At 38.9% G+C, this 25,972-nt stretch overlaps 1 protein-coding gene across 11 annotated transcripts in view; it reads right to left on the reverse strand.

Annotated features, from left to right (window-relative positions):
• Nucleotides 1-25,972, reverse strand: part of LOC145992069 (uncharacterized) — a 343,509-nt gene that overhangs the window by 211,357 nt on the left and 106,180 nt on the right. The window contains exon 4 of one of the 11 annotated variants that reach the window (XM_083128248.1): nt 24,058-24,582. The exons of the other annotated variants lie outside the window; for them this stretch is intronic. Coding sequence (XP_082984374.1) covers nt 24,066-24,582 — 517 coding nt within the window. The 3' untranslated portion in view covers nt 24,058-24,065. Of the gene's footprint in view, nt 1-24,057; nt 24,583-25,972 lie in introns of those variants that run through there. 11 annotated transcript variants of the gene reach the window in all.

Genomic DNA, 25,972 nt, shown 5'->3' on the forward strand with positions numbered 1-25,972 from the left:
GAAATTAATTAAATTGGGAATTAACGAGAGAGTTAAGGAGGGAGAGAATAGGCACAGAAAAGGGGATGAAAACAAAGCTAATATTTTAAATTTAACAAAACTTCAACCCCCTAAAGCCTTAGTGGAGATTATGAAAATGGGGCATAAGTTTGCCATTAGGGATGAAAACTTCGAAAAAGAGGAATTCGTCATAGCGGCGGAGAAAATAGTAGGAAAATTAGACGAAAAGGAAGATAAATCTAATGTCAGGGTAAAAATTCGTGGCATCATTGATGAACAAATGCACCTAAGCATAAGGGAACATGGCCCACCCGCAACCAATCATAGGGCACCCAAAGGGAGAATGGAAAGTAAGCTTAGGGAGAGTCTTCACAATGTGAAAAAATGGGTTAAACAAAGCGACGTGTATTTGATTAGATCTGATAAAGAAAACAAAATGGTTATTATCGGGAAAGAGGAATACCATAGTAAGTTGGAGGATAGCTTTAGAAGTAACGACTACGAAGAAACCAAAGTTAACCCCATTAGTAAAATCAAACGGGAATTCAGAAAAGGCATTGAAACCAGTTTCACATTGGGAAGCGCAGAAAAAAAGAAATTACTTAAGGGTGTTAAGGAAGGGAATATTCCCACGGCCTTTGGGATACCTAAGACCCATAAGGAAGGGATACCCCTCAGACCCATCATCCCCATGTATGCACATCCGGGGTATGGTTTAGCTAAAGAAATGATTAAGAGGATGGGAAAAATGAATATGGACACTCCGTATAGCGTCAAAAACTCCCTTATGGTCAAAGAAACCATTGAGAAACTTACCATGGAAGAACGGGACGTAATCTGTAGTTTCGATGTTATTAATCTGTACCCCAGTGTCCCCCGGGACAAAGCCGGAGATTGTTTGTATAGATGGTTAATAGACCAAAACGTTGAAATCTTGGTCGCCTGGGAGTATGTCCGGTGGTTTTTTCTCATTACGGGGTACAATTACTTCTACGTTAACGATAAAATCTTCCGACAAAAAGAAGGGTTGGCCATGGGCAACCCCATCTCTGGCCTTGTGGCCAACATCTTCATGCACTACGTCGAAAAAGCCGCTATGGAACATGTAGGGGGAGGAGTAAAATATTATGGGAGATACGTGGATGACATCCTCATCATAGGGAATGAAATCAAACTTGATAGTGTTTTCGACCAATTGGGGAAGCAGGATCCCAGAATCGGGTTTACTAGAGAAGATCTGGCCAACGGAAAGATCCACTTTCTTGACTTGTGCCTTACTAAAACCGGACAACGGATCGTTACCGGGGTCTTTCATAAACCGTTGGCTGGCGAGCTGTACCTCCATAAGAGATCCCAGCATTCGAATAGGACTAAATTAAATGTTTTTCTTAACTTTTTCATTCGCTCCGAAAGACTGTGCAATGACGAAAAAGAGAAAGAGAAAGAAGAAGAATGGATAAGGAAGGTAGGTGTAAAGAATGGGTATACTATCCGCGACCTGGAAAAAGTGGCTAGGAAGGCAAAAAAGATTGTTAGACAAGAAGCATCGCAAAATGGCAAAGAGGAGGAAAAAACTGAGGTGGGAATCGGTGAAAAGAAAAAATATTTTGTCGGGATTCCGTATTTTAAGGGTGTTTCCGAGAAAATTGAAAATTCTGTGAGGGGTTACGGGATAAAATGTGGGGTAAGAGCACCACGCAGCATTGAAAAACACTTCACGTCTTATAAGAAAGGGAGGGGGGATAGGCACAATAACCCTGAGGAGCAGAAGGGAGTGTACAGGATAGTATGTGAATGCGGGAAGGAATATGTGGGACAGACGGGGAGAAGTATGCAAATTAGGTGGGGAGAGCATGATAAGGATGTAAACGAGGGTATACCCAAAACAGGATTGTCAGAACACATAATAGTCAACCGACATAAGATTGCTAAAAGGGAGGTTATTAGGAAGGTTGACAATAAACTAGACAGAAATGTATATGAAGCTGCCTATATATGCGCGAAAAATTGGAACAAACTTAATAGGGACGATGGGAATTTGGAGGACGGCTGGGTTACCTTTTTTAAAAAATGGGATAAAGCCGCCGGGAACAGAGACGAATTGGGCTTCCATGTCACCCCTGAGGTTAGGAAAGCCGCCGAGGTGGAAGTTGATTTCACCTTGGATTGGTGACTCACGAGCCCCAGTTTGGAAAGACTGAGGAGGAGAAGTTTTCCTTCTCCAGGTACGAGCCGACACCGTGCATTCGCTTACCCCGAGCACCGGTCGGCAGTTCGCCGACGTCGGCTTTGGACGTTCTTTCGTTTTTAATAGTATTGCGCGGTTTTAGATGTGTAATTTACATTCTTTTTTAGAAAGTGTCCTTCCCACAACAATTTAACCTAAATCCTCAACCATCACTTTCACGACGAGGCACCATGTCGGGGTTCTGATTAACTTTATGCTATGCATGTATCTAATTATTTATTGAACTATTCACATTTTCGGAAAGCATAAATATATATTGAATTTCTTCAGGAGGCCTAACAGGTGGTGACTGACCCTGTCCCTAAAGCACAAGCATGTATGGTATTTATGCATGTATAATGCACATGCGCATATAAAGTGCACTACTCTGTTTTTTGATGCGGAAAAGCAACAAACAACTATATATCTTGCATATAATGCGCAGCCCAATTCACATTCAAGAAATGGCTTTCTCGGTTGTAGATCATAAAGCTGTTGCTACGCCGATCAACCACGAATGACATCATACCTATTCAGTGAGCCACCTGTTCTTATGTGGACTAAGAGGAGAATATCTTCTTGTGTATACAATGAGTCACCAACCCATGCCACCTTCTTCCCCCTCTCTCTCCACTGCACTTAGCTTCCCAAAGTTTTCACTTCTGTAACCACCTTGTTTATTCTAGTAGAAGAAAGCAAAATCAAAATTATGTTATGGATTTGCAGCACTCGGGAAGTTATTTTCTATTATTTCTCTCCTCACAAATGCCACTGATATGCCTCTTGTGCGACGTGAGGTGCATGCTCGAATTCTGCTAGAACGGTGTGGTGTTTCAAAATGTTCTGTTACAAAGTAAAAAATGATGGGAAACACAGCCATTTCAATTTTGTAGTGTTTTTTCCTAAAAAAAAAATATATATATATTACTAGAGAAATTCAACCTGCTAATTTGTATTTGCACCTGTTGATATACCGCGTGAGGCACCTAAAAGTACCACCTGAAATAGCGAAGAAACCAGAAACAGTAGCGATGTGAGGTTTGCGGGAAACAATAATATCAAATGGGGCATCTGGAGCAAAGTCATATTTTTTTTAATGGAACGATATACAATAACATGCATAATATAAAAGAGCACACACAGAGAAACACAACGCCGTTGGTCTCATGCATCTACTGCACATAGGAACGAAGATATGGCCATGTGAAAATATGTAAACAAACTAACAAGTGGCCCACTTGACCGTCAGTACCACGGCATGTAAGACTTCTCAGGTGCCTGACAGAACTGCCTTTACGCAGAGCAAGTTTTGATAGCAGGTCCATGAGATCGTGTTAGTTCATAGCAACAGTCGTAGTGGTACGAGCGAAGATTATGGTCTTCACAAACATAGAAAAAGCAGACATGATCCTGATTTATGGGGAATGCCGAAAGAATGCCTCAGAAGCCTACCGTGTGTACGCAGAGAGATATCCGGACAGACGACAGCCATCTCGACGTCCGTTTGGTAAGTTATTTATTAAATTAAGAGACACCGGAAGTGTAACACCACGAGCACGTGTGCGGAACAAGCCAACTACAGGTGAGGCAGGTGCAACAAATGTTCTCGCCGCTGTTGCTGTGAATCCGCACGTTAGCTCCCGTGAAATTGCCAGGGATGCTGGGATGAGTCAGTGAAGTGTATTGCGCATTCTGCACACACACAAGTTTCACCCATATCATATCTCCCTCCATCAGGAACTTCACGGGAATGATTTTGTGGACCATGTTCGGTTTTGCACATGGATGTTACGACACGACACACCCGATTTGTCACGTATCCTCTTCACCGACGAGGCAACTTTTACCAATCATGGAAATGTCAACCTAAGGAACATGCACTATTGGTCGGTGACAAATCCACATTGGCTTCGCCAAGTGGAACGCCAGCGCCCATGGAGTGTGAACGTGTGGTGTGGTATAGTGGGTGAACATCTCATTGGCCCTTTTTTTATACAAGGGACACTGAATGCTGACCGATACATACAGTTTTTACAACATGAACTGCCTGTACTAACGTATGGTGAAAAAAATTTGCACAAAAAGAAAACGCTGTGGTCAAGGGCAAAAACGTACAGATGTATTTCGGATTCTGGTTGGTATACAAGGGTGGTATCTGAACATCAATGAACAAACACATTCACACAGAGTCTGCTGGCCTTGCAACAATTTTGGGGCACTTTCTGCATAGATGGAGCAAATGTTGATGGATCAACATCGCGCAAGCATCTGCGGATCCGTTGGATGAGGGTTGCAACAGTTCGTGGTTGATAATTATTGGCATACACCATCCGCTTTAAATTTGCCCAGAAATCTTCAATGGGCCGCAGTTGGGAACATTAGGGGGATTCTGTTCTTTGGATATGTAACGGATACCTAAGTGCTCCATGGCCGCAAGACTTTGTGCAGCGTAATGGCAGCTGGCTAAATCTGGCCAAAAAAGAACATTGTCCCCACGATGGTATTCATTGATAAACTGCTTCACTTTAGGCAAACAGAACTTTATATACCGGTCGGCGTTGAGTGCAAGGCCAGCCTTGAAAAACTGAGGTTTCGACAATCCTTTCTCACTCATGGCAAGCCATAGCAACACCTTCTGTGGGAATTTGGTTTTGGCAGCAAAACACACTGGATCGGGCACGGCAGCAGTTCCAGGATCATAGTAGGTTTTCGGCTGCCACTCATTGCCATCTAGGGTGAAATAAGTCTCATCGTCCATGATACAAATCACGTCATTTGTTGCAGTGAACGTTTTTGTCACAAGGGTTCGTAAACGCTGTTTCTGGACAACAACTTGTTGCTCCGTCACTTTTGGCATAGTTTTTCGTTTATATCTCCGTATCCCCATCTTCTGTAATGCTTTCTTCACTGTGTTTCTATCACACTGAAACCTCCTACCAAGCTCACGGTAGGATTTTGCCACCTTACCTGCAGTAACACGTCGCAGTTGTTGCAACACTCTGAGTTCATTTAACTTCGACTTCCGTCCACTGCCCGGCTTTCTTTCCACATTGATTCCCTTCTCCAATTGTGACACAATATTATAAACCGTACGACGGGAAAATCCTACACGTTGAAAATGTTTCACAAGCTCGGACTTTCGAACATCACGATTCTCTGTCCAATATTGCACGATCATTTTCCGACGGTCGTCTTCTTTCAGCTCCATACTGACTTGCTTTTACACCAACCTTCTCTTGCTCTTCACACTACATAACTGGTAGACGTACAATCCAACACAGCTCAAATGGTGTGTCAAGTGTTCAATATTGCCAGTTCCGCAGGGTTGCAAACTTTGTGCAAATTTTTTTCACCATACGTTATAGGAGGACATACCACTTCAGACAAGGAGGGAAATGTGGTACCAACATGATGGGTGCCCAGCTCACAGTGCAAGACGCGCTACAGAATGTGTGGAAAATACATTTCCAAATCGTTGGATTGGACGTGGAGGGCCTGTGAAATGGCCGGCTCGTTCCCCAGATTTGACACCGTTAGACTTTGTCCTGTGGGGAAAGCTGAAGGACATTGTCTACCGGGATGTGCCAACAACTCCAGAGGATATGCAACACCACATTACTGCGGCCTGTAGGGACATTCCTTACGAGATGCTACATTCTGTGCAACGATCTTTGCGTGGGCGCCTCGTTGCCTGTATCACAGCTGACGGCCACCACTTTGAACACACACTTTGACAGGTTATCGCTTCTTACGCAGTGGTTCTTCGACATACTGTCATGGTCATTTTCATTATGCTGTAACACTGTCAAATACATGGTGCTGACGATGTCTACTGTATTTTTTCTTCCTTTAACACGTTCTGTCTTCATCTTGTCCAATGGCTTCCGACATCTCATACTTGTACATGCCGTGGTACTGACGGTCAAGTGGGCCACTTGTTAGTTTGTTTACATATTTTCACATGGCCATATCTTCGTTCCTATGTGCAGTAGATGCATGAGAGCAACGGCGTTGTGTTTCTCTGCGTGTGCTCTTTTATATTATGCATGTTATTGTATATCGTTCCATTTAAAAAAATATGACTTTGCTCCAGATGCCCCATTTGATATTATTGTTTCCCGCAAACCTCACATCGCTACTATTTCTGGTTTCATCGCTATTTCAGGTGGTACTTTTAGGTGTCTCACGCGGTATATGTGTTATACGCAGTGACATAGTGAAAACATGCATGGTTTTAATATTGGCTGTCTGAATTATTCCGTGCATAATACGCACTACAGTATTTTGGGGCAAAAATTTTGGAAAAAGTAAATACAGTATATGTGTGTGTGTGTGTGTGGGGGGGGGTCATCCTCCAAGGCATGAGCTTCGATATCCGGTGGACACACACAGTGGTGTGGATCCCACTTAAAACTGTAGGTCTAGTCCCGATTAGCCTTCCTGTGCATAAAGTGGACTTAAAACACCAAATAAATGAACCAAGGGGTGAGCATTTGCAAGCTGAAGGAGAAATTCACTTTTTCACCACCTCGAACAGGTATCATTCAGGCACACACACAGATTTACGAAGATAAAGTATCATCAGATAATGAACAAATAATCCCTCCCTGCTGCTGTCACTGGTGCCTGAAAATGTGACTCATTTCTGTTAGATGTTGCTGGTTGGTGTGATGTGGGAGAGGGCTTGATCTTTGTAACAACAGTAGTTTCCAATAACTGAATGTCCTGGAACTACCCAACTAGAGGCCACACGCCATATAGCTTACTCTCGACACAAAGGACAAAAACGAAAAATGGAAGAGGCAAACAATTGCATGAAAATTACTTCCAATATATGCAAAAATATGCACACACTAACAGCTGTAATTAGCACTATAAAACTTTGCCGGAGTATTCAAAATCAAGATAAATGAATGAATCTGTTGAAAGCATATGAATCTTCCCAAAGGACAAAATGCAAATAAGCAAAAATTCGCCCACTAGTAATGATGATGTGAGAGCGAAGGTGTGAGCAAAACGGTGACATGAATGCAAAAAGGTGAGGGTGTGTGGAGGGTGATGGAGGATGATGGCAGGTGAAGGACGATGGAGGGTGAGGGCAAGGGCCAGATTGGAGCATGAGGGTGAGGGAGGTTGACTCAAAATGAACACCACCTCAGGGTGGCTACTCTAGGGCCATGAAAAAATTTGAGTACAATTCCCAGTGTTCAAGGTGAATTTTTAAAAAAATCAAGGGTACAAGCAGATGTTTTCTCCATTTCAAACTCACGTATTAAGGCCTCTCACTACCCACACAGACACACACAAATATATTAACAATAAAAGGGGTTGTGATTACAATGTATCCAAAAATTCTAAATCAATTCAATTGAACAGTATACATATTTAAATTAAGGTGAGTTTACAGTTTGTCCTCCTCCATAGGCGAGCAGGTTAAGGCGTTCACTCGTCTTGAGATCGTTCACTGCGGGACGGCGTAGGTTCAAATCCGGTTCTGGTCGAAATTTATTCGGCCTACGTATAGGGCCGGTGGCAAACCACCATGGTGAGGAAATTGGGGAGCTCGAATGAGTAAGCGTAATTCCGGTCCCAGAAACCTACTATAACGGCTGGGGATACGTCGGGCTGACCCCCCGACTATTCCAATACTGGTTGCAGATCTCCACGCTTAGAGGTGACGAAGGAAAGCGTAGGAGGGAGACCGGCAGTCGGTAGGTAAGCCAAGGCCCTTCAGGGCTGTTGCGCAAAGGATTATTATTACAGTTGCCATTCCACATACTAAAACTAGAAATACATCTACAAATACAAGTCACGAATGTTACGGAATATGGTAATCTCCAAAAACATGTTATTTGCATAAGAAGTTCAAAGTTACCTAATCAACTTCAAGAAACCAACTTAAAGATATCTTGCAATAATCTTGTCTGTCAGATAGATTGTTCTGCAAAGGACACTGACAAAGCATACAAATTGAGAGAATTTTTTTTTATATTCCACACAGCTTTATTTTATTTTCCTTCCTTGATAAAAATAAAGGCTAAACTGTGAAATACTTACCCCAAGGAATTAATAAATATGTACAAATTCAATGGGATTTGGATTAATAAAAGTTGCCACTTTTCATGTCCAGGGAGAAAAATTCAAGCAGTATTCAGGCTTAATTCCCAGAGCCAATAAGTTGTGCATAATTCCAGGAATCCCGAGTGAGTAGCCACCCCTGCACCTCTCGATATTAGAGAGTATTCAAACAGAAGACACACATGACAGGAGGGTTTCAGATCAAAGTGACAAGCAACATATGCCACTTCAGTCAATAAGCAAGAATTCACCATGTACGTATGAACAAGACCAAGGTGATACGATGCATGCCATTTAGAAAATGGCCCACCTCAAGCGACAAATGACATGTGCAGCTTGCCATGTTATATTTATTTCTTAGGGTTGGTTTCCAAGAGATGCATGACACTTGTCGCTTCAGTCTGAAAGCTTTGATAAATAGAGTATGTACGCATTCACATAATAGGTATACTTCTGCACGTGTGATGTCAACATAGGCGTGCGCAAGGGGGAGGATCCTGGATGCCTGCAGATTTTTTCCATGGAGGGACAAGCAAGGTATTTAACCATGGAGCATATTACCCCGATAAAAGTGTTGTCCCCTCAAAAACACCTCTTGAATTTGAAATTATCGCATTCCTGCATCCCCATTATAATAATTAATGTAAATTATAATGACTGAAATCCAATTATACATGTGAAAATGTACTTTTGAGTTGATATTCAATCATTTTCTAAGGGGAAGATGTGGCCATCCTTGCCCCCTTCCAGACATCCATGCCCCTATATTATTATATTTTCACCCAGAAATTTAGGATACAGGAATCTTATCGCCGATATTATACTCAAAGAAAATTAAGCATTTTCAAGCCGATGAAAGTTCAAAGCAAACACAAGGGGGGGTGGGCAGGGGGGATTGTCCCCATAACCTTGAACGGAAATCAATTTTAGGGAGACATGGAAAAAGAAAAGCAAGACTAGCAAAATATTTGAGTAGCAGGACAAAAGGATACTCAAGATGGAATTAGTTTTCACGTCTTTCTTGCATTATTTCTTCCAGACGGCCAAGAGCACCTGCAGGGAGGCACAGAGCTGCAATTGCCCCCTTAATTTCAAATTTTACACAAATAAAAATACATTCGTAAAATTTTCTTGCTCGCTTCACTTGCAATATCTGCTTTCCTTGCAGTCTTGTCAAGGTAAGAGCTGTAGCTAGGGATCGGCAGGAGTTGGTCCTGGACGCCAAACATCTAAATGAAAAAAAATTGTAAAGAGAATGCCATGGCACTTCATGAAAATTTTCTTGCTCACTTCACTCGCAATTTCATCTCTGCAATGCATTGTAAATTACCAGGGAGAGAGAAGTACTGCTGCCAAACAGTTTTCCCTTAAATGCATGAACAATTGTTTGGAGGAAAGGGAGCGTGCATATTTGAGCCAATTTATATTATTTTTGGTTTGTTATGGGGCAGATGAATTGATTATATATGCATGTATGTATGTTTATGTATATACCTAGGTGTAAGTGTGTGTGTCCTGGGGGGGGGGGGGGTTACACACACACACACAATGCAATAAAATTTAAACAGTGAGATAAAATTAGGTTGATCTTTCCCGACTGAACTTTCATCAAGGTTTTTGCACCCCCCCCCCCCTAATCAGAGGGTCTGCCCACGCCTATGGTTGTCAATAGTAAAGGATTTTAATTGTCCTGAAACACATAATAATTTGACATTAACATTTGTTTCATGCATTATGACATCAAAATTTAAATTTGACACAAGAGATGAGAAAAAAGAGATAAAAACCTGTAATAGTTTGCTTTAAGTCAATTTCAGTCAGATATGCTAATTACTACCGAACGTAGAGTTTTAAAATGGAATCTGAGCTACAATGCATATGTCCCCTTGTAACAATACAATAGAATTATCACTATGCCACTGGGTATACACACATAAGGCAAAGAAGGGTGGCTACTTTAGGGCCATGATAAAATAATATTTTATATATATATATATATTAACAATATAAAGGGTCTGTGTGATTCCAACGTATCTTTCTAAAAAAATATATTTCAAATCAATTAAACAGTACATATATTTAATTTAAGGCACTGAGTTTACATTTGCCATTTCACATATTCAGACTCAAAATACGTCTACAAACACAAGTCACAAATGTTACGGAATATACTAATAAACAAAAAATGTTAATTGTACAAGAATTTCAAACTCAAATTTACCTGATCAACTTGAATGTATCTTATCTTGCAAAAATCTTCTGCCTGTCAGATTGTTCTGCAAAGGACACTAACAAAGAAACCGGATTGAGAGAATTTCTTTTATTTTCCACATGCTTTTTTCCTTCCTCGATAAAACTAAAAGCTAAACTCTGAAAAACTTGCTTCAGGGCATTTACAAATCTGTATAAAGTCATTGGGATTTGTATTAATAAAAGTTGCCATTTTCACATCTATGGAGAAAAGTTTAAGCAGAAATCACGGATAATCCCTGGAGCCAATAATTCACCAGGAATTCCCAGTGAGTTGCCACCCTGCAAAAACAAATTGTAGCAAGTAGAATGGGCAATATCCCCATCTTGGCTGCTACACAATGTAAAATTATTTAGCTAGTTGTAAAATATGGCATTACCATCATCAAAACCCAAACTTGAAACTTCAAAGTGAAATATGTTAGCTGCAATCAGCAAAAATTTCAGTTTATCTTTTAAAAAGAACAGCTTATATTGAATACATAAAAAACTTTCATGATACTATCTGTAAAATTTATTGAAAAAAAAATGAATAATGATACAAACAATTCAAACAGCCACACAAAACTAACAAAAAATTGTGTCTACTAGTGTCGACTCAGAAAAGTTTCCTATATTGTTGCAGATCAGCATTTTACATTCGAGACAAAAGAAATTTAGTTTCTACCATTTCTGAGTTGCGTCACTTTCAAAGTATTGCAATGTGAACATATGTAGTTGAGAAAAGCATGATTGTAGTTAAGCCTCGTGTACCTGTGATTGTTATTGCGGTAATTTTATCACTCTCTTACAGCAATGTAGTACACATTGCAAATAATCAAATTTGTGTTTCTTTGCATTTTTTTATTTAAATTGCTAGCAAAACATAATTTGTATGTATTGTCAGACATAAGAAGGATTGTAGTGAAAAAATTGTATGAAAAACAAGACATTTTCTTTACAATTTCTCTTCCTAATAGTCAGTAATGACAACTAGGAAGTGTGAAAAAATACTTTCACTGTTTCAGAGCAAAGAATTCAGCAGTTCTGTTCTTCCAATTGCAACTAACTACTAACCAGAATAAAGCACCTCACAAAAACTGGCATCAGACTAATTTGAGTCCTTCATAATATGATTCAGAATTATCCATGACTTATACAATACCTACAACTCTCACATAACTAACGATATAGTATCACTTCTTTTATGTGGGAATTAACTTTGCATATACAATGGGGAAAAAATTAAACATAAGTGAAACAATATTCCATTCAACCCTGTTCACAATCCTATCAAGTGTGAGAGAGAAGAAGTGAATGCATCTCCAGATCTTCCTTCCTAGCAAAAGCCCTGGAACAAATTTTGCACATGTAGGGTTTCTGAACATGCATTCCTAAATGAACTTTTAAGTGGTGGTGCAGACTGAATGACTTGTCACATACTGGACATATATAAGGCTTCACACCTGTGTGAATTTTTGAATGGGTATAAAGGTGCCCTCTCTGTGCAAATGCTTTCTTGCAAGTTGAACATACATATGGTTTCTCGCCAGTGTGAACCCTTATGTGATCTACAAGGTTTCGTCTCCTCCCAAACACCTTGTTGCATTCTTTGCAAGCAAAGCGGAATGGAGAGGAAGAAGGTCTTGAAGATTTTTGTTTCCTTGTCGATCCTACATTAACTGTAGAATAGCTAACATCACTGTCAACTGCTAATATCTGGTCTTGAGATTGATTTATTGATTGTATTATGCCATACTCCCCAATATCCACAGATTCTTGTACCCTGGCATTTCTTTCCCTGGTATTCTTCTGAGTGTACCTGTAAGCAGAGGTGAACATGTAAAAACCCTTAGTGTAATCCTGAAAATATCTTTATTCTCGTAATTTATTATGAATTCATTACAATGATACTTACCACACTACATAGTAAAAAGATGTTTCGATATTTTAAAATATCGCTTGCTGCAAATTTTTAACCTTTCTCTTGTAACCAACACTTTCCCTTGAATACAAATGGTAATATACAGAAAAATCAAAAGCCATCCCATATTCTGGTGTCCCACAAGGGTAAAAACTTAAACTGCCTTTTGCTCTTTTTATTACTTATGAATGACTTACTGAACTGCATTCATTCTCAAAATTTGCTTTACTGTCTGGCTGCCTTAGCTGAGACCATGGACGGAAGTGCTCATGCGCCAAATGGACGTATTCATTGGCAAAATAGGGGTGCCAGCACTTTGGTCAGGAAGCGAGTTCCGTGAAAACTCTGTTGTGGAAACAACAATGAAGTTTTAAACGTAGAAACATCGCTTCCAAAATACGTAAGAGTACAAAATGAAAGAAATAACCATCCATATACGTAAGCAAACAGAACATAATCAAGAAAGTATTCTTAATACGAGTAAATAAAGTTGTTTGTAAACGAGTAACTTTTAGATCATTCAATTAAATTGATCTCCTTAGTAAATATTATAATTAGCATAAATGTACATAGCAGTAATCACGATAGTATTCGCTAATAATAGTAGTATTATATGTAGTATTAAAAATATAATAAAGAAAATGTAGTAACTGAATGTTTTGTGCCATTGTGTATTATATCGAGGGCGTTTTGTAGAATGTGCAACAGTTTTCTTTGTTCCACTTCGAAACTGTTTGTTATAATTTGTAAGAGACATCACAAACACAACACAGCAAGCAGCAATAAAAACAACAAGCAAACCCATACTAGCAAAATGCCACAGGGTGGTGTGGTGAGTGTTCTACCTGCTTCCCCTCTCGCTTTTCGAATCGTACTTTCCAGCTAGTTTCGTTTCCCTTGGCCGGACTGTACAGTGATGATCTTAACACTCAGATGCCGAGTCTGAGTTTCCAGGTATTTGCACAAATGCCGAGCGTGTTTTCAGTGGGAAATTTGAAATTCTGCATGCTTCTAAATGAAATTTTATATTTCCGGAACTAAGAACGTTAGAGGTACAAATGACACCCCATCTAGACTCATGCAGAACTGAAAACATCTATCTCCGATCATTATCCAAGTTACAGTATGTTAAAAAAGTAACATATGAGAAAAAGATGCTTGTGATAATATGTCACAAACCAGCATTGGCACAATTAGCATGTATGACAGTATGTCACAACCTGGCATTTAAGGGTTAAGCTATACCATGAAATAACCACCTATGAGGTCTGTTTGAAACTACAGGAAGTTGTACACAGAGTGATTTCTTGATGTAAAAACAAATAAGTTAGATCTCAACCCCATAAAATGCAGTACTGAGTTGCTAACAAAAAATTCAAAACCCTACATTGTTTCCACACTTCATTAACAACATTTAGGGGACATTTTCAAATGACAGCACCCAAATTGTGGCATTTCAAACAGGTGGTTTCATTCAAAACCACCTCCACATGGTAATAATTATAGTGGAACCACAAGTGGCCGCGGTGGCTCAGTCGGTAACGCGTCTGACTACCATGCTAAAGGTCCCGGGTTCGATCCCCAGCCGGTTCAAATCTGGGAACTTTTCTAACATTGGAAGCGGCCCCGGCGCCCACCCAGCGTCGAATAACATGGGTACCTGGGGAAACCTGGGGGGTAAAGGCGGTCAGGGGCATGGTGCTGATCACATCACCCCCACTCACGACCGGATCAAGAAAGTGTGGGGCGTTACCCCCACACCCCCTATACGCCTTCATGGCGTGGTGCTAAGCACAGGGGAACACTTTACTTTTTTTTTTTTACAAGCAAAGAAACCTGCACAGAACCGCGACTCCTGTGCACCCAGATCCCGCGAGGAGGGAAGGGGGAGAGTGGACCATGCATCCTTATGGCCTGAGCGGAACGGAAGAAGGGAAAGCTTGGACTTTTCATCCAAGGTTTTTTCCTTGTGGTCGCTCTATAACTCATCATATTTTGTAAACTATACATTTTATTTCATATCTGTCTCTCCTGTTCATTAGTATACATATGAAGTTAAGGCATTCTCAAATTATAAGACAATACATCCATTCCTTATATTAGGCATACACAGGAGATGTACTACGTAGATTTTTTCAGCAAAAAATGCAGGTTCGACCAGGCCTTGAACCCGGGTTTCTGGCATACCGTGCCATTGCTCTTCCACTGAGCTACCAAGCTAGAATGGCTTCGCCTGATTTTTCGCTGTCGCTGTTCTATCGGAACGGGGTCTGTTGCCTTTGGAACACTGGAAACGTGGACATTGCCTGGTTCCTCCCAAGGTAGAGACATCAATTCCTTAAATTAGGCACACACATGAGATGTACACAGAAGAGACGGTTCCACACAGGTAAAACAGCGACAGCAAAAAATCAGACGAAGCCAGGCCAACTCGGTAGCTCAGTGGTAGAGCAATGGCAAGGTATGCCAGAAACCTGAGTTAGAGTCCTGGTCGAGCTTGCATTTTTTGCTGAAAAATCTACATACTACACCTGTGTGTGTCTAATTTAAGGAATTGACATTTCTACACTGGGAGGAAACAGGCAATGTCCACGTCTATAGTGTTTCAAAGGCAACAGATCCCAATGCAGCAGCACTAGAAAAGACAATTCCACACAGATAAAACAGCGACACAAAAAATCACGTGAACCCAGGCCAGCTCGGTAGCTCAGTGGTATAGCAATGGCACAGTATACAAGAGACCCGGGTTTAAGTCCTGGTCGAGCCTGTATTTCTTGCTGAAATATCTACATAATACATCCATTGTTGCTATTATTACTAGCAGAGAATTAAAAAAATATATTTGCTCAAAATATTATGGAATAGATACATAAAAATGGCTGTAAGTCCTACACCACTGTTTTTTTTTTAATGTAAATTGTACATGTAATGATGAGTATAAAGCAACATGTTAAGCAATGTGCGACAATTAAGGGTCCAGGGGGGTGTGGTTGCAAAAGGTCAATTTTAGAAATCTGTCCGATCATGTGACAGCATTTAATTCAGCATTTCTGGAAAACTGCACACGATATATCAATTCTGTTCTGTCTGTTCATTATTACACCTCTAGAGGTTATTACATACTTGAATTACAAAACATTATATCCATTGTTACTCCTACTGAAATTTCTGAAATTGTTTCCTAAATTGGCAACACTGCCACTTTTATACATTTTTATTATTCTTTTTCACAAGAAGTACGAACAACGAAACTTTGCATGGTTGTAGGAATGTACCACTGCTGCATACTATATTTTTTCATTCACTTCGGTCTACAGTGGAGGTCGCAGGTGTGTGTGGTATGATATTTTAAAAAAATATATATCAATTTTCTTCTTCATCTTTCTTTAACATTCACTATTGGAAGTAAAAAGTTATAAATTTCACCTCTGCTAAAAGCCTTGTCATTCCAAAAGAAAAAAATATTTCTTCTCTCTACAAGTAGTTCTCGAGCTAATATGTTTTTCGACATCATTCCAAGATAAAAAATCATGCGCTTGAAACTTGTCTGCTGAAGGTTAAAAATATACCAATCACATGCAAAAGTGAAATTAAAAACATTAAATGAATAATATTCAACATAAAATATGGATTTTTTACTTACATGTCACTTACAAAAGTCTTTCCACAGCAGACATTACAGGTCTGTTGGATAGTCATATTAAAAAGGTAAAAAATGTTATAAACGGAAAACAAAATGGCTAAAAAGATAAGTTACTTGGCTAAAAACTGCCTCATGGTCATCAGTTGCCTCGCTTTAACAACGCACATCACTTCCCACCGTCTGCAGCACTGGTTGCAAATTAAACATTTTTATTGGCAACAGATCCATAATATGACTTCATTGGATTACCCTGAAGAAGAATCTGGCGATGGACCTGAAACGTTGACTGTAAAAAGACTTCTGCAATCCGCAAGTACATAAAAAATTTGTATTTTAAACTTCATATTATCAACTGTGGCTATGTGAACACTTAATAAATTACTTGAATGAATAACTTGATTTATTTTACATCTCATATGATATCTGTTTGGAGATTTTGGAACTAATCATTCTGGGATTCTTGCTTCGATCGTGGATGGACTAGAGCTTTGGTGGTAATTTGAATCACGAATTCATCAGGATCTTCATTATTTTTACATCTATCCAAACTGTAGTTTTATTTAGTTATTTATTTACATTTAATTTTCAATTTTACCACAACTCATGCTTTCTTATTAGTACATGTAAAAAAAATGCTTTCACAATACTATACGTACAATGTTATTGACAAAATTTGAATAATGTCAAACAATACATACAAAAAATAGTAAAACTATTTTTCCTATTGGGAAAGTTAACCACATTTGTTGCAGATCTGCATTGAAAATTAGAGACAAAAACAAAATTCTCATTTCTCCCAATTCTGTGTTACTTCACTTTCTACATACTGCAATGGCTGCATATGTAGTGGCAATAAGTATAGCAGTTAAGCTTCATGTAACCCTCATGTCCTATTTTCGTGGTAATTTTTTTTTACTCTTATGCTCCAATATACTATACATATTGCAAATTAACACATTCCTGCTTTGTGTGTGTAGGGGTTATGTATTGTGCTTTTTTCTATATTTAAATTGCCAGCCCACATAATTACTATGTATTGTCATACACAAAATAATATTTCCGTCTGACAAACAAGAAAATTTTCATTACAATTTCTTGTTCATATACACACCTGCCTCAACGATAACTCAAAATGTGAAACAATACTTTCACAGTTACACAGAAAAGATATTAGCCAAGTCACTGTCTTCCATTTGGAAAGGATCTCACAAAAATTAGCACCAGACATATTTGACCCAATGAAAATTTTAAAACAAAACCATGTGTTTCTTACACAAAAATTACATATCTAACATTATGAAGGATATTTTGTCACTTGTTTTATGTGGAAAATATCTTCGCACATATACATATACATTCCATTTAGCATTGTTCATTCAGCATGTTGGAAAAGTGAATGTTTCTCCTGCTCTTCTTTCCTAGAAAAAGCACTAGAACAAATTGTTGCATACGTAAGGTATTTTGGGAACATGCATTCTTAAATTATGACGTTTTAAGTTGTGGTTCTGACTGAATGACTTGTTACACACTGGACATGTATACGGCTTCACACCAGTGTGAATTCTTAAATGGGCATAAAGATTTGATATCTTTGAAAATGCTTTCTTACAAGTTGAACATACATATGGTTTCTCGCCAGTGTGAACCCTTGTGTGAACTACAAGATCACGTCTGGTCCCAAACACCTTATTGCATTCATTGCAGGTAAAACCACATTGAGAGGAAGAAGAAGGTCTTGCAGATTTTCCTTCTTTCCTTGTAGATCCTACACTGACTGTAGAATGTCTAGTATCACTATCAACTGCTAGTGTTTTGACTTGGAATTGAATTATTGACTGTGTCATGTCATAGTCCCGGATATCCACAGACTCCTGTATCCTGACATCTCTTTTCCTGGTATTCTTCTGAATGTACCTGTAAGCAGATGTTACCATGTAAATGTTTGCTTTTATCCTGAAGATGTCTTCATATTTCACAATTTACTATGGATCTGCTACAATGAAATATGTATATATTTACTTGCACCTTTAGCAAATATCATAGATCACATGTTAGGGCTCTGTAGTATGTGCAAAGCAAGTTTCCATAAAGTGTGAATTTTTGTTGAATTGTTTGACACATGCTAGATAAGTGAATCCATTCAATTTGCATGAACTGTTGAATGGATCAGAAGATGCCTTTTCTCTGCAATACATGAATGAACATTAAAATTACATAAGATAGAATTAAGTTTAAATTATTCACAATTTACGAGTTTAAAGTTAAAACAACTGCAATTGTGCTTTTTTACAGGCTTCATTATTTAACCCTTTATTGCACAAAGTAAGATGGCAAATGAAAATGAAGACAAAGTCTATAAATTTAATATTATGAAACTGTAAAGTGTTGGTATAACACAGTGGCATGCAAAACATCTTGAAGACTAGAAGACACCAGTAAATACTGGGATCGATGGAGGGAGCCCTTGATTACAATGGGAGACCATACTTTTAAAATCACAACATAAGGTTTCATTATTTGTGCAAACACGTAAATGTTGTGTAAAATGTTTTGTAAAGTGTATGCAATGTTTTCTTGCATATTTTGTTCTCCAGAAAATTTATATGCTACAGAAGTATACCACGTGCCCTCTTGGGATACACATCACTACCACTAAAAAAGTGGTGATCAGGGACTTTGAACTGGAACTGAAAATGCAGTCAAACAAGTGGAGAGCTCCATGTTCCACACGATCCCCCCCCCCCAAAAAAAAAAATCGGCGAGCAGAATCAAAATTCAAACAAATGATGATTTTTGCTTATGATCAGGGAGTAATCCTCACAGACAAGAGTTCCATGTGGCACACGTATCACACCAGTGTATTACCGTGATTGCTTGCAAAATCTGCGAAGAAAAATGCACAAAACACGCCCTCAGCTACTCGAGGCTGGTCCACTCATTCTTCAAGACAACGCTCGGCTACATATCGGGCATGTCCTCCATGAAAAATTAGGTGATTACGATTAGGATGTGATACCCCATGCTTTGTATAGTCCAGACATGAGTCCCCCTGACTTCAACCTCTTCCCCAAGTTGAAACTGCCTTTGTGTGGATGTCGTTTTTCATCCCCAAGTTGAAACTGCCTTTGCGTGGATGTTGTTTTTCATCTCTGGAAGAGCTTTCTACTGCAGTTACCTGAGCCATTCGACAGCTTAACAAAGACGGCATATTGGATGGCATACAGAAGCTTCCTCGACGTTGGGATTCGGTCATTGCCAAGCAGGGAGACTACATTGAAAGACTGTGAAGAGACATCGCCCCCACAGCAACATACGGGTGAGTAATAAATTAGTGTGCATTATTTATGAAATGACCCATGTGTAAGAAGGGGATATATTTGTGGAGCAAACAAACAACAACTAGTTTGTCTTGGGATCAGCACAGCCTTGATTGATTGATTTGGTTTATTTCATTTCACTTTTCTGCCACTTTTTTCTAATTGTTATGTTGCTCCACTGAATTCTATGTGATTCACTCCATGCATGTTCAACTATTTTTGACGTGTCTACTGCTTGTATTCATCTATCCTTCTTTTCTGTGAAGGACATCATGATTCTTCCATGTAAGGTCAACTGCATTCACATGGAATACACAGATACATGCAGATTTTGCTAGCTTGTATGGGGTTCTCTGGTTTGGTGTTTGATAGTGTACTTCCTAGTGTCTTCTTACTGCTGAACTATACTTATCTTTTCTGATAAGCAGGGATGTATGGTATGTATACTGTGCCTTTTGAATCAGACTCTTAACCTTGCTGTTTGTTAATGGCTCTCTTAGTTATGGTTGGTGGATACCCATTCGAGTTTCATTGTATCTATGTTGCATTCCTGCTCTTTTCTGAGTGTTGCCGGATTTGAGCATATTCTTCTGGCTCTTGAGCTTTAGCAGTGGATTATGGCATTCTTTGTACTCTTGGAGTAGTTTGATTTGTAGTGTAGGTATATCCCTGCATGAGTTGGCTTTCGATACACAGCTGTTTGTATTTTATTTCCATATCTATCTACTATGACATCTAGGAATGGCAGATATTTGATTTGCTTCTTTTCTGTAGTAAATCTGGTAATGTGTCGTCTCCATGTAGCCATATTACATCTATATAATGTACATACCTAACCCACGTCTTTGGCTTCCTGTTATTTGTACAAGTCGTAAGTAGTTTCAATATACGAGGGACGTTCATTAAAGATTTCCCCTGACCCAGTTCTAGTTAATGTAGAATACTGAAATTTTATATGTGTAAAGATACATATGTGCATAGGTCATGAGGTAATTTGCAATTCTGAACTCCTCTTAGTTTTTGTCTTACAGGGACTAAATGTAATGATGGACCCAGTGGAATACCGAGCAGTCATCAAATTTCTTTACCTGAGAGGCTGCTCACCAAAGGAAACTTATGATGAGATGAAAGAGACTTATGGAGAGAATGCCCCATTGTATGACGTAGTGAAACATCGGCATCATCAGTTCAAGTGTGGTCGGACTTCAGTAGAAACAGCCCCATTTGCAGGCAACCCCAGTCAGCCATTGACGAAGACACCATTGGGCAAGTGAAAGCTGCCATCTTGGAGGATCGCCGCATAACCATTCGCCAACTAGCTGAAGATGTCAAGATCAGTGTGGGGTCTGTGGAAAAAATCAACCATGACCAATTGCACATGCAAAAGGTGTCTGCCCGATGGGTTCCTCGGCTACTCACACCTTTAGAAATGCAGGAACGAGTCACGTGCTCTCAGGCTAATTTGACCATGTGCCAGGAAAACCATGAGGAATTTTTTGACGAACTAATCACCCAGCATGAAACGTGGGTCTATCACTATAACCCAGAGACCAAGGCCCAGTCAAAGCAATGGAAGCATCCTGACTCACCACCACCAAAGAAGGGCCGTGTCCAACCCTCAGCGGGCAAAGTGATGCTCACGGATTTTTGAGACCAGCATGGAGTAGTTATGATGGATTTCCTGGCGAAGGGTAGCACAATTACTGGGGCGTACTATGCTTCACTGCTGAAGAAATTGCGGAAGGCCATCGAAGCCAAGAGGCGTGGCATGCTGACCAAAGGCATCCGCATCCTGCAAGACAACGCTCCAGTTCAAAACTCACATGTTTCCCAGACAGAAGCATGGTCCTGCGAGTATGAAATCCTCATCCCCCGTACTCTCCCGACCTTGCACCATTAGACTTCCACCTCTTCCCAACCATGAAGTCATTTCTGAAGGGAATGTACTTCCACGATGATGAAACGTTGATTTCTGAGGTCAAGTCATGGCTTCTGGAGCAGCCTGCAGATTTCTACAAACAAGGTCTCCACGGATGCATAAAGTGAGGGAAAAGTGTGTGGCCATTGATGGTTCCTGACTAATGTCTGTACCAATTTTCTTTATCTCCGTCCATGGAAACTGGGTCAGGAGAAATATTAAATGAACGTCCCTCATATACCTTTCTCTCATTTTAACTCAATTACTTGTGGAAAATTGGTCATACTCGAGGTTCAAAACTGTTAATTTGCTTAGTTGAAATTACGTTCCTTTCTACTTCAAAATTACCTCAGATTTGCTAATGGTGTGCCCAGGGGCATTCATGTCCAGCGAGGAGAATATTGCAGTTCATACTGAATCATTAAAAAACATCCTAAAATTCCTGTTGATATTCCTATCAGGTAGATAAGCTGGATAATGGTAAGAATCTGGAGGCAATAAAACGTGAGGGGTTATTTTTCAGGGTATGGCATAAATTGTACAAATTTCAGCCTCTTTTTTTTCAGTAATTCCACAACAGTGGAAACTTTATCTTCACTGTAAATAAAAGTCACCAAATTAGGTACTTTTATAACATGTTGAAGACATCAAGAAGGTGTAAGTTGTCGTCATGTATAGATGCCTCGTTTTAGCAGGATTTATCATCATGCCTGTAATGGATAGTAGTAGATACATCCAGAAATCAAATATCAACAGCTAAATGTTGAATTGGAAATCACTCAACTTACGAGGATCCTTACCTGTAGATGTGCACCATGTGCTTTACGTCTTATTTCTTCTTTATTCAAAAGCTGTAGAGCATGTCATGGGAAGTTGAGTAATTTCCAATTCAGCCTCAACACTGTATCAAAAGCAAAGTCTCACAGGGAATTACCATACCTACACTACAAATCAAATTCAAAAGGCACAGTATGCATACCATACATCCCTGGGTTATCACAAACGATAAGTAGAATTAGTTCAAATTTCCAAGTTAGGCAGTAAGAAGCACTATCAAACACCAAACCAGAGAACTCCATACAAGCTAGCAAAAACTGCATATACAGCATACAATGTGAATGTGGGCGAGCTTACATAGGAGAATCATGATGCCCGTCACAGAAAAGGCTATATGAACACAACCAGCAGACATGCAAAGGTGAAACAGATAGGTCAAAAATAGCCAAACCTGCATGGAGTGAATGACATAAAATTCAGTGGAGCATCGTAACAGTACTACACAAAGAACCAAACGAAGGAAAATCAAAGATCCAGCTTTCATAGCGATAGCCCAAAATATGGTCACTTCTCCTCAAAAATTAGAAATGCCATCATTAATGGAGCTAGAATTAGTACAGAATTCTGAGAAGCACCGTGGAGTAGTTGGATAGAGCATCGGATTTGTAGTAAAATCACAGGTCTGTCGTACGGTTGATACCCTACCACTGGTAAAATAAATTTGTTCACCTGAAGATGAGAGAAGAAGTGCTCTCTCGATAGGATAAGTGTAGTTTAAAGCACTAGGTAATGGATAATGTCCAATTAACATTGCATGCTAATGTATAACCATTGTCACTAAAACTCAAGAGAATAATCTTCACTATTTTCTTAATTTTTCAAGTTGTATGTTAATTTTTTCACCTAAACCCATAAGGCCTTGGCCTATCTCATGACTGTCAGTCTCCCTTCCACAATCCCACCTAGAGGTGTGGAGATCTTCAACCACTAATGGGGTGATGTGGGGTCAGCTCGCCGAACACAGCCGTTATAGAGATTTCCGAGACCCGGTTATGTTACTCACCCATAGTTCCCCAATTTCCTCACAATGGTGAGTTGCCATCAGTCCTATACACAGGCCAAAAACCTAGGGACTGAACCCAGGGAGACTCGAAGCCATGCCATCCCGCAGTCGGAGCACCTAAGAGCGCAAGGCCACCGAGGACAACCTGTAAGTTCAAATTTTACCAGAACTCGTGCTTTCTCTATATAACAATTTTGTGAGGATTACATAAAAACAAATGGTCATAATATTAAGTGTAATTTTTTATTGACGAAATATCATAATGATAAAAACAATACATACAGCAACATGAAACAAGAAAATAAACTACTATTGCCTTTTGGAACATTTCACATTTTATTGCAAACTGGCATTTTAAATTAGAGACAACACCAAATTTCAATTTATCCCAAATCTGCATTACCATACTTTCAATGTATTGCAATGTGTACATTTGTAGTAACGAAAAGGATGATTACAGATAAGCCTTGCATAACTGTGAATATTCTGTAATCATGGTAATTTTTCACTATTTTATTGCAATATAGTACAACATATTGCAAATAAAAAATTCGTGGGGTTTTCTGTGTGTTCTTTGTATTCTGATTTTTCATTATTTAAATAGCCAGCAAAGCATAACTGATATGTATTTTCATTGGTAAGGAAGCATTTTCTTGAAAACCTTTTTACAGTGTTATTTTAGGTCTGAAAAACAAGACTTTTAATTACAATTTTCTTCCTAACTTTTTGAGTTTTTCTTTCATTTATAATAATTTGCATGTCATTGTGACTAAATAAACATGATATTAAACTTTGAAATCGGGAAGATCATTTAGAATAGCCCTGTATCATTACACACATACACCACAAACAGATAATTTTTTAAGGAAAACAATATCAACTGTTCCCATCAAATATGTGGGAGAAGTGAATGTCTCTCTAGATCATCTTTCCTAGCAAAAGCTCTGGAACAAATATTGCACATGTAAGGTTTCTGAGCATGCATTCTTAAATGAGTTTTTAAGTGGGGTTTGTGACTGAATGGCTTGTCACATACTGGACATGTATGTGGCTTCACACCAGTGTGAATTCTTGAATGGGCCTCAAGATTTCCTTTCTTTGCAAATGCTTTATTACAAGTTGAACATACAAATGGTTTCTCACCAGTATGAACCCTCATGTGAACTACAAGGTTATATTTACTGGTAAACACCTTCTTGCATTCCTTGCATGTAAAACTAAATTGAGATTTTCCTTCTATTCTTGTTGATTCAAAATTAACTGTAGAATACGCAACACCACTATCAACTGCTGCTGATACTGCTTGGTGTAGGGACTGAATTATTGATTGTGTCATGTCATAGTCCCTGATATCCACGGATTCTTGAACCCTGACATCTCTTTCCCTGGTATTCTTCTCAGAGTACCTGAAAACAGAGGTTATCATGTAAAGACCTTTGGTGTAATCCTGAATATTTCATTACTCTCATACTTTACTGTGCATTTATTACAATGATGTATACCATCATACATAGTAAAAAATATGTTGAGAGATTTTGCAACATCAGTTGTACATTTTTAACTTTTCTCTGATAACCAACACTTTTCCTGGAATGCAAATGGTATTATACAGAAAGATATTAAGTCTTTCCTTTACACAATATTCTGGTGTTCCACAAGGGTTCAATCTTGCACAGTTTTCACTTTTGTTAAATGTGCCTCCTCGGTGGCACAGTAGTAATGTCATGACTTTGTAATCAACGGGTCCTCGGTTTGATACCCATTGGAGGTACATTATGATTTGGATCCCACTCTAAACTATCCTTGTGTAGTTATTCAGCAAAATGTTTCACCGATGTTTGTGAATTAAATCTGTGTGACATTAATAGTACGAAAAAAATTGTGGTTGATCATATTTTAAAATTTATTGTGTAAACACTTGTGACATACACATGGCAAATGTGGGTACTATTTTGTCCTTTAGCGATGCTCTTATACAAGTCACTTTGTAAATCTCCATGAGCAAACCTCAAGAGACACGTAGGTTCGTCACTTGCCCTTCTAAATGCATTTTCAGAAAAAAATAGAATAAAAATGATTCCTTGAAAAAAACACTCTCCCATCACTAGCAGAATACAAAAGAGAAAAAATATACATGAAACTTAAAGTTTTGCTGAATATCATAAAGTATTGCTATATGCTATTACTATTGACTAATTAATTTGTAAACAATGCTTTACATAAATTACAGAATTATATAATGATTAATCATTTTGAATACTTTTCGAAAACTTTGTGCCATACATAACTGAGAAGCAGATGTGTATTCAATCATCTGTATCAAAATGTGTACACAAAAGTATATGTATGAAAAATGTACATATTTATTACTTTGATGTCTGCCTCTAGTATATCTTTATTTTTATTATTAGCAAACAATGCTAATTGGACATTATTCATTGTCTAGTGCTTTAAACTATACTTATTCTAACACCAGATATGGAAAGAGCACTTCTTCTCTCATCTTCAGGTGAACAAATTTATCGGTGGTGGGGATCGAGCCTAATACAGACCTGTGATTTTACTACAAATCCAATGCTGTAAACAACTACTCCATGATGCCCATAAGAAATCTCTAATAACGCTTGTTTCATTTATGCTACTACTTCTAATTTTGGGGGAAAGGACCATAACGCTATAAAGACTGCTTCTTTCATTTCTTAAGTTTCATTCCTTGTGTAATACTGTTATGTCTGTAATGATCTGCTTAGGCATGCATGGAACGGGCCTAAGAAGAAAAGTTTGATATTTCGAGGT

Source organism: Lepisma saccharinum, chromosome 9, assembly GCF_977018435.1.
Source record: "Lepisma saccharinum chromosome 9, izLepSacc3.1, whole genome shotgun sequence".
NCBI classification, from domain to species: Eukaryota; Metazoa; Arthropoda; class Insecta; order Zygentoma; family Lepismatidae; genus Lepisma; species Lepisma saccharinum.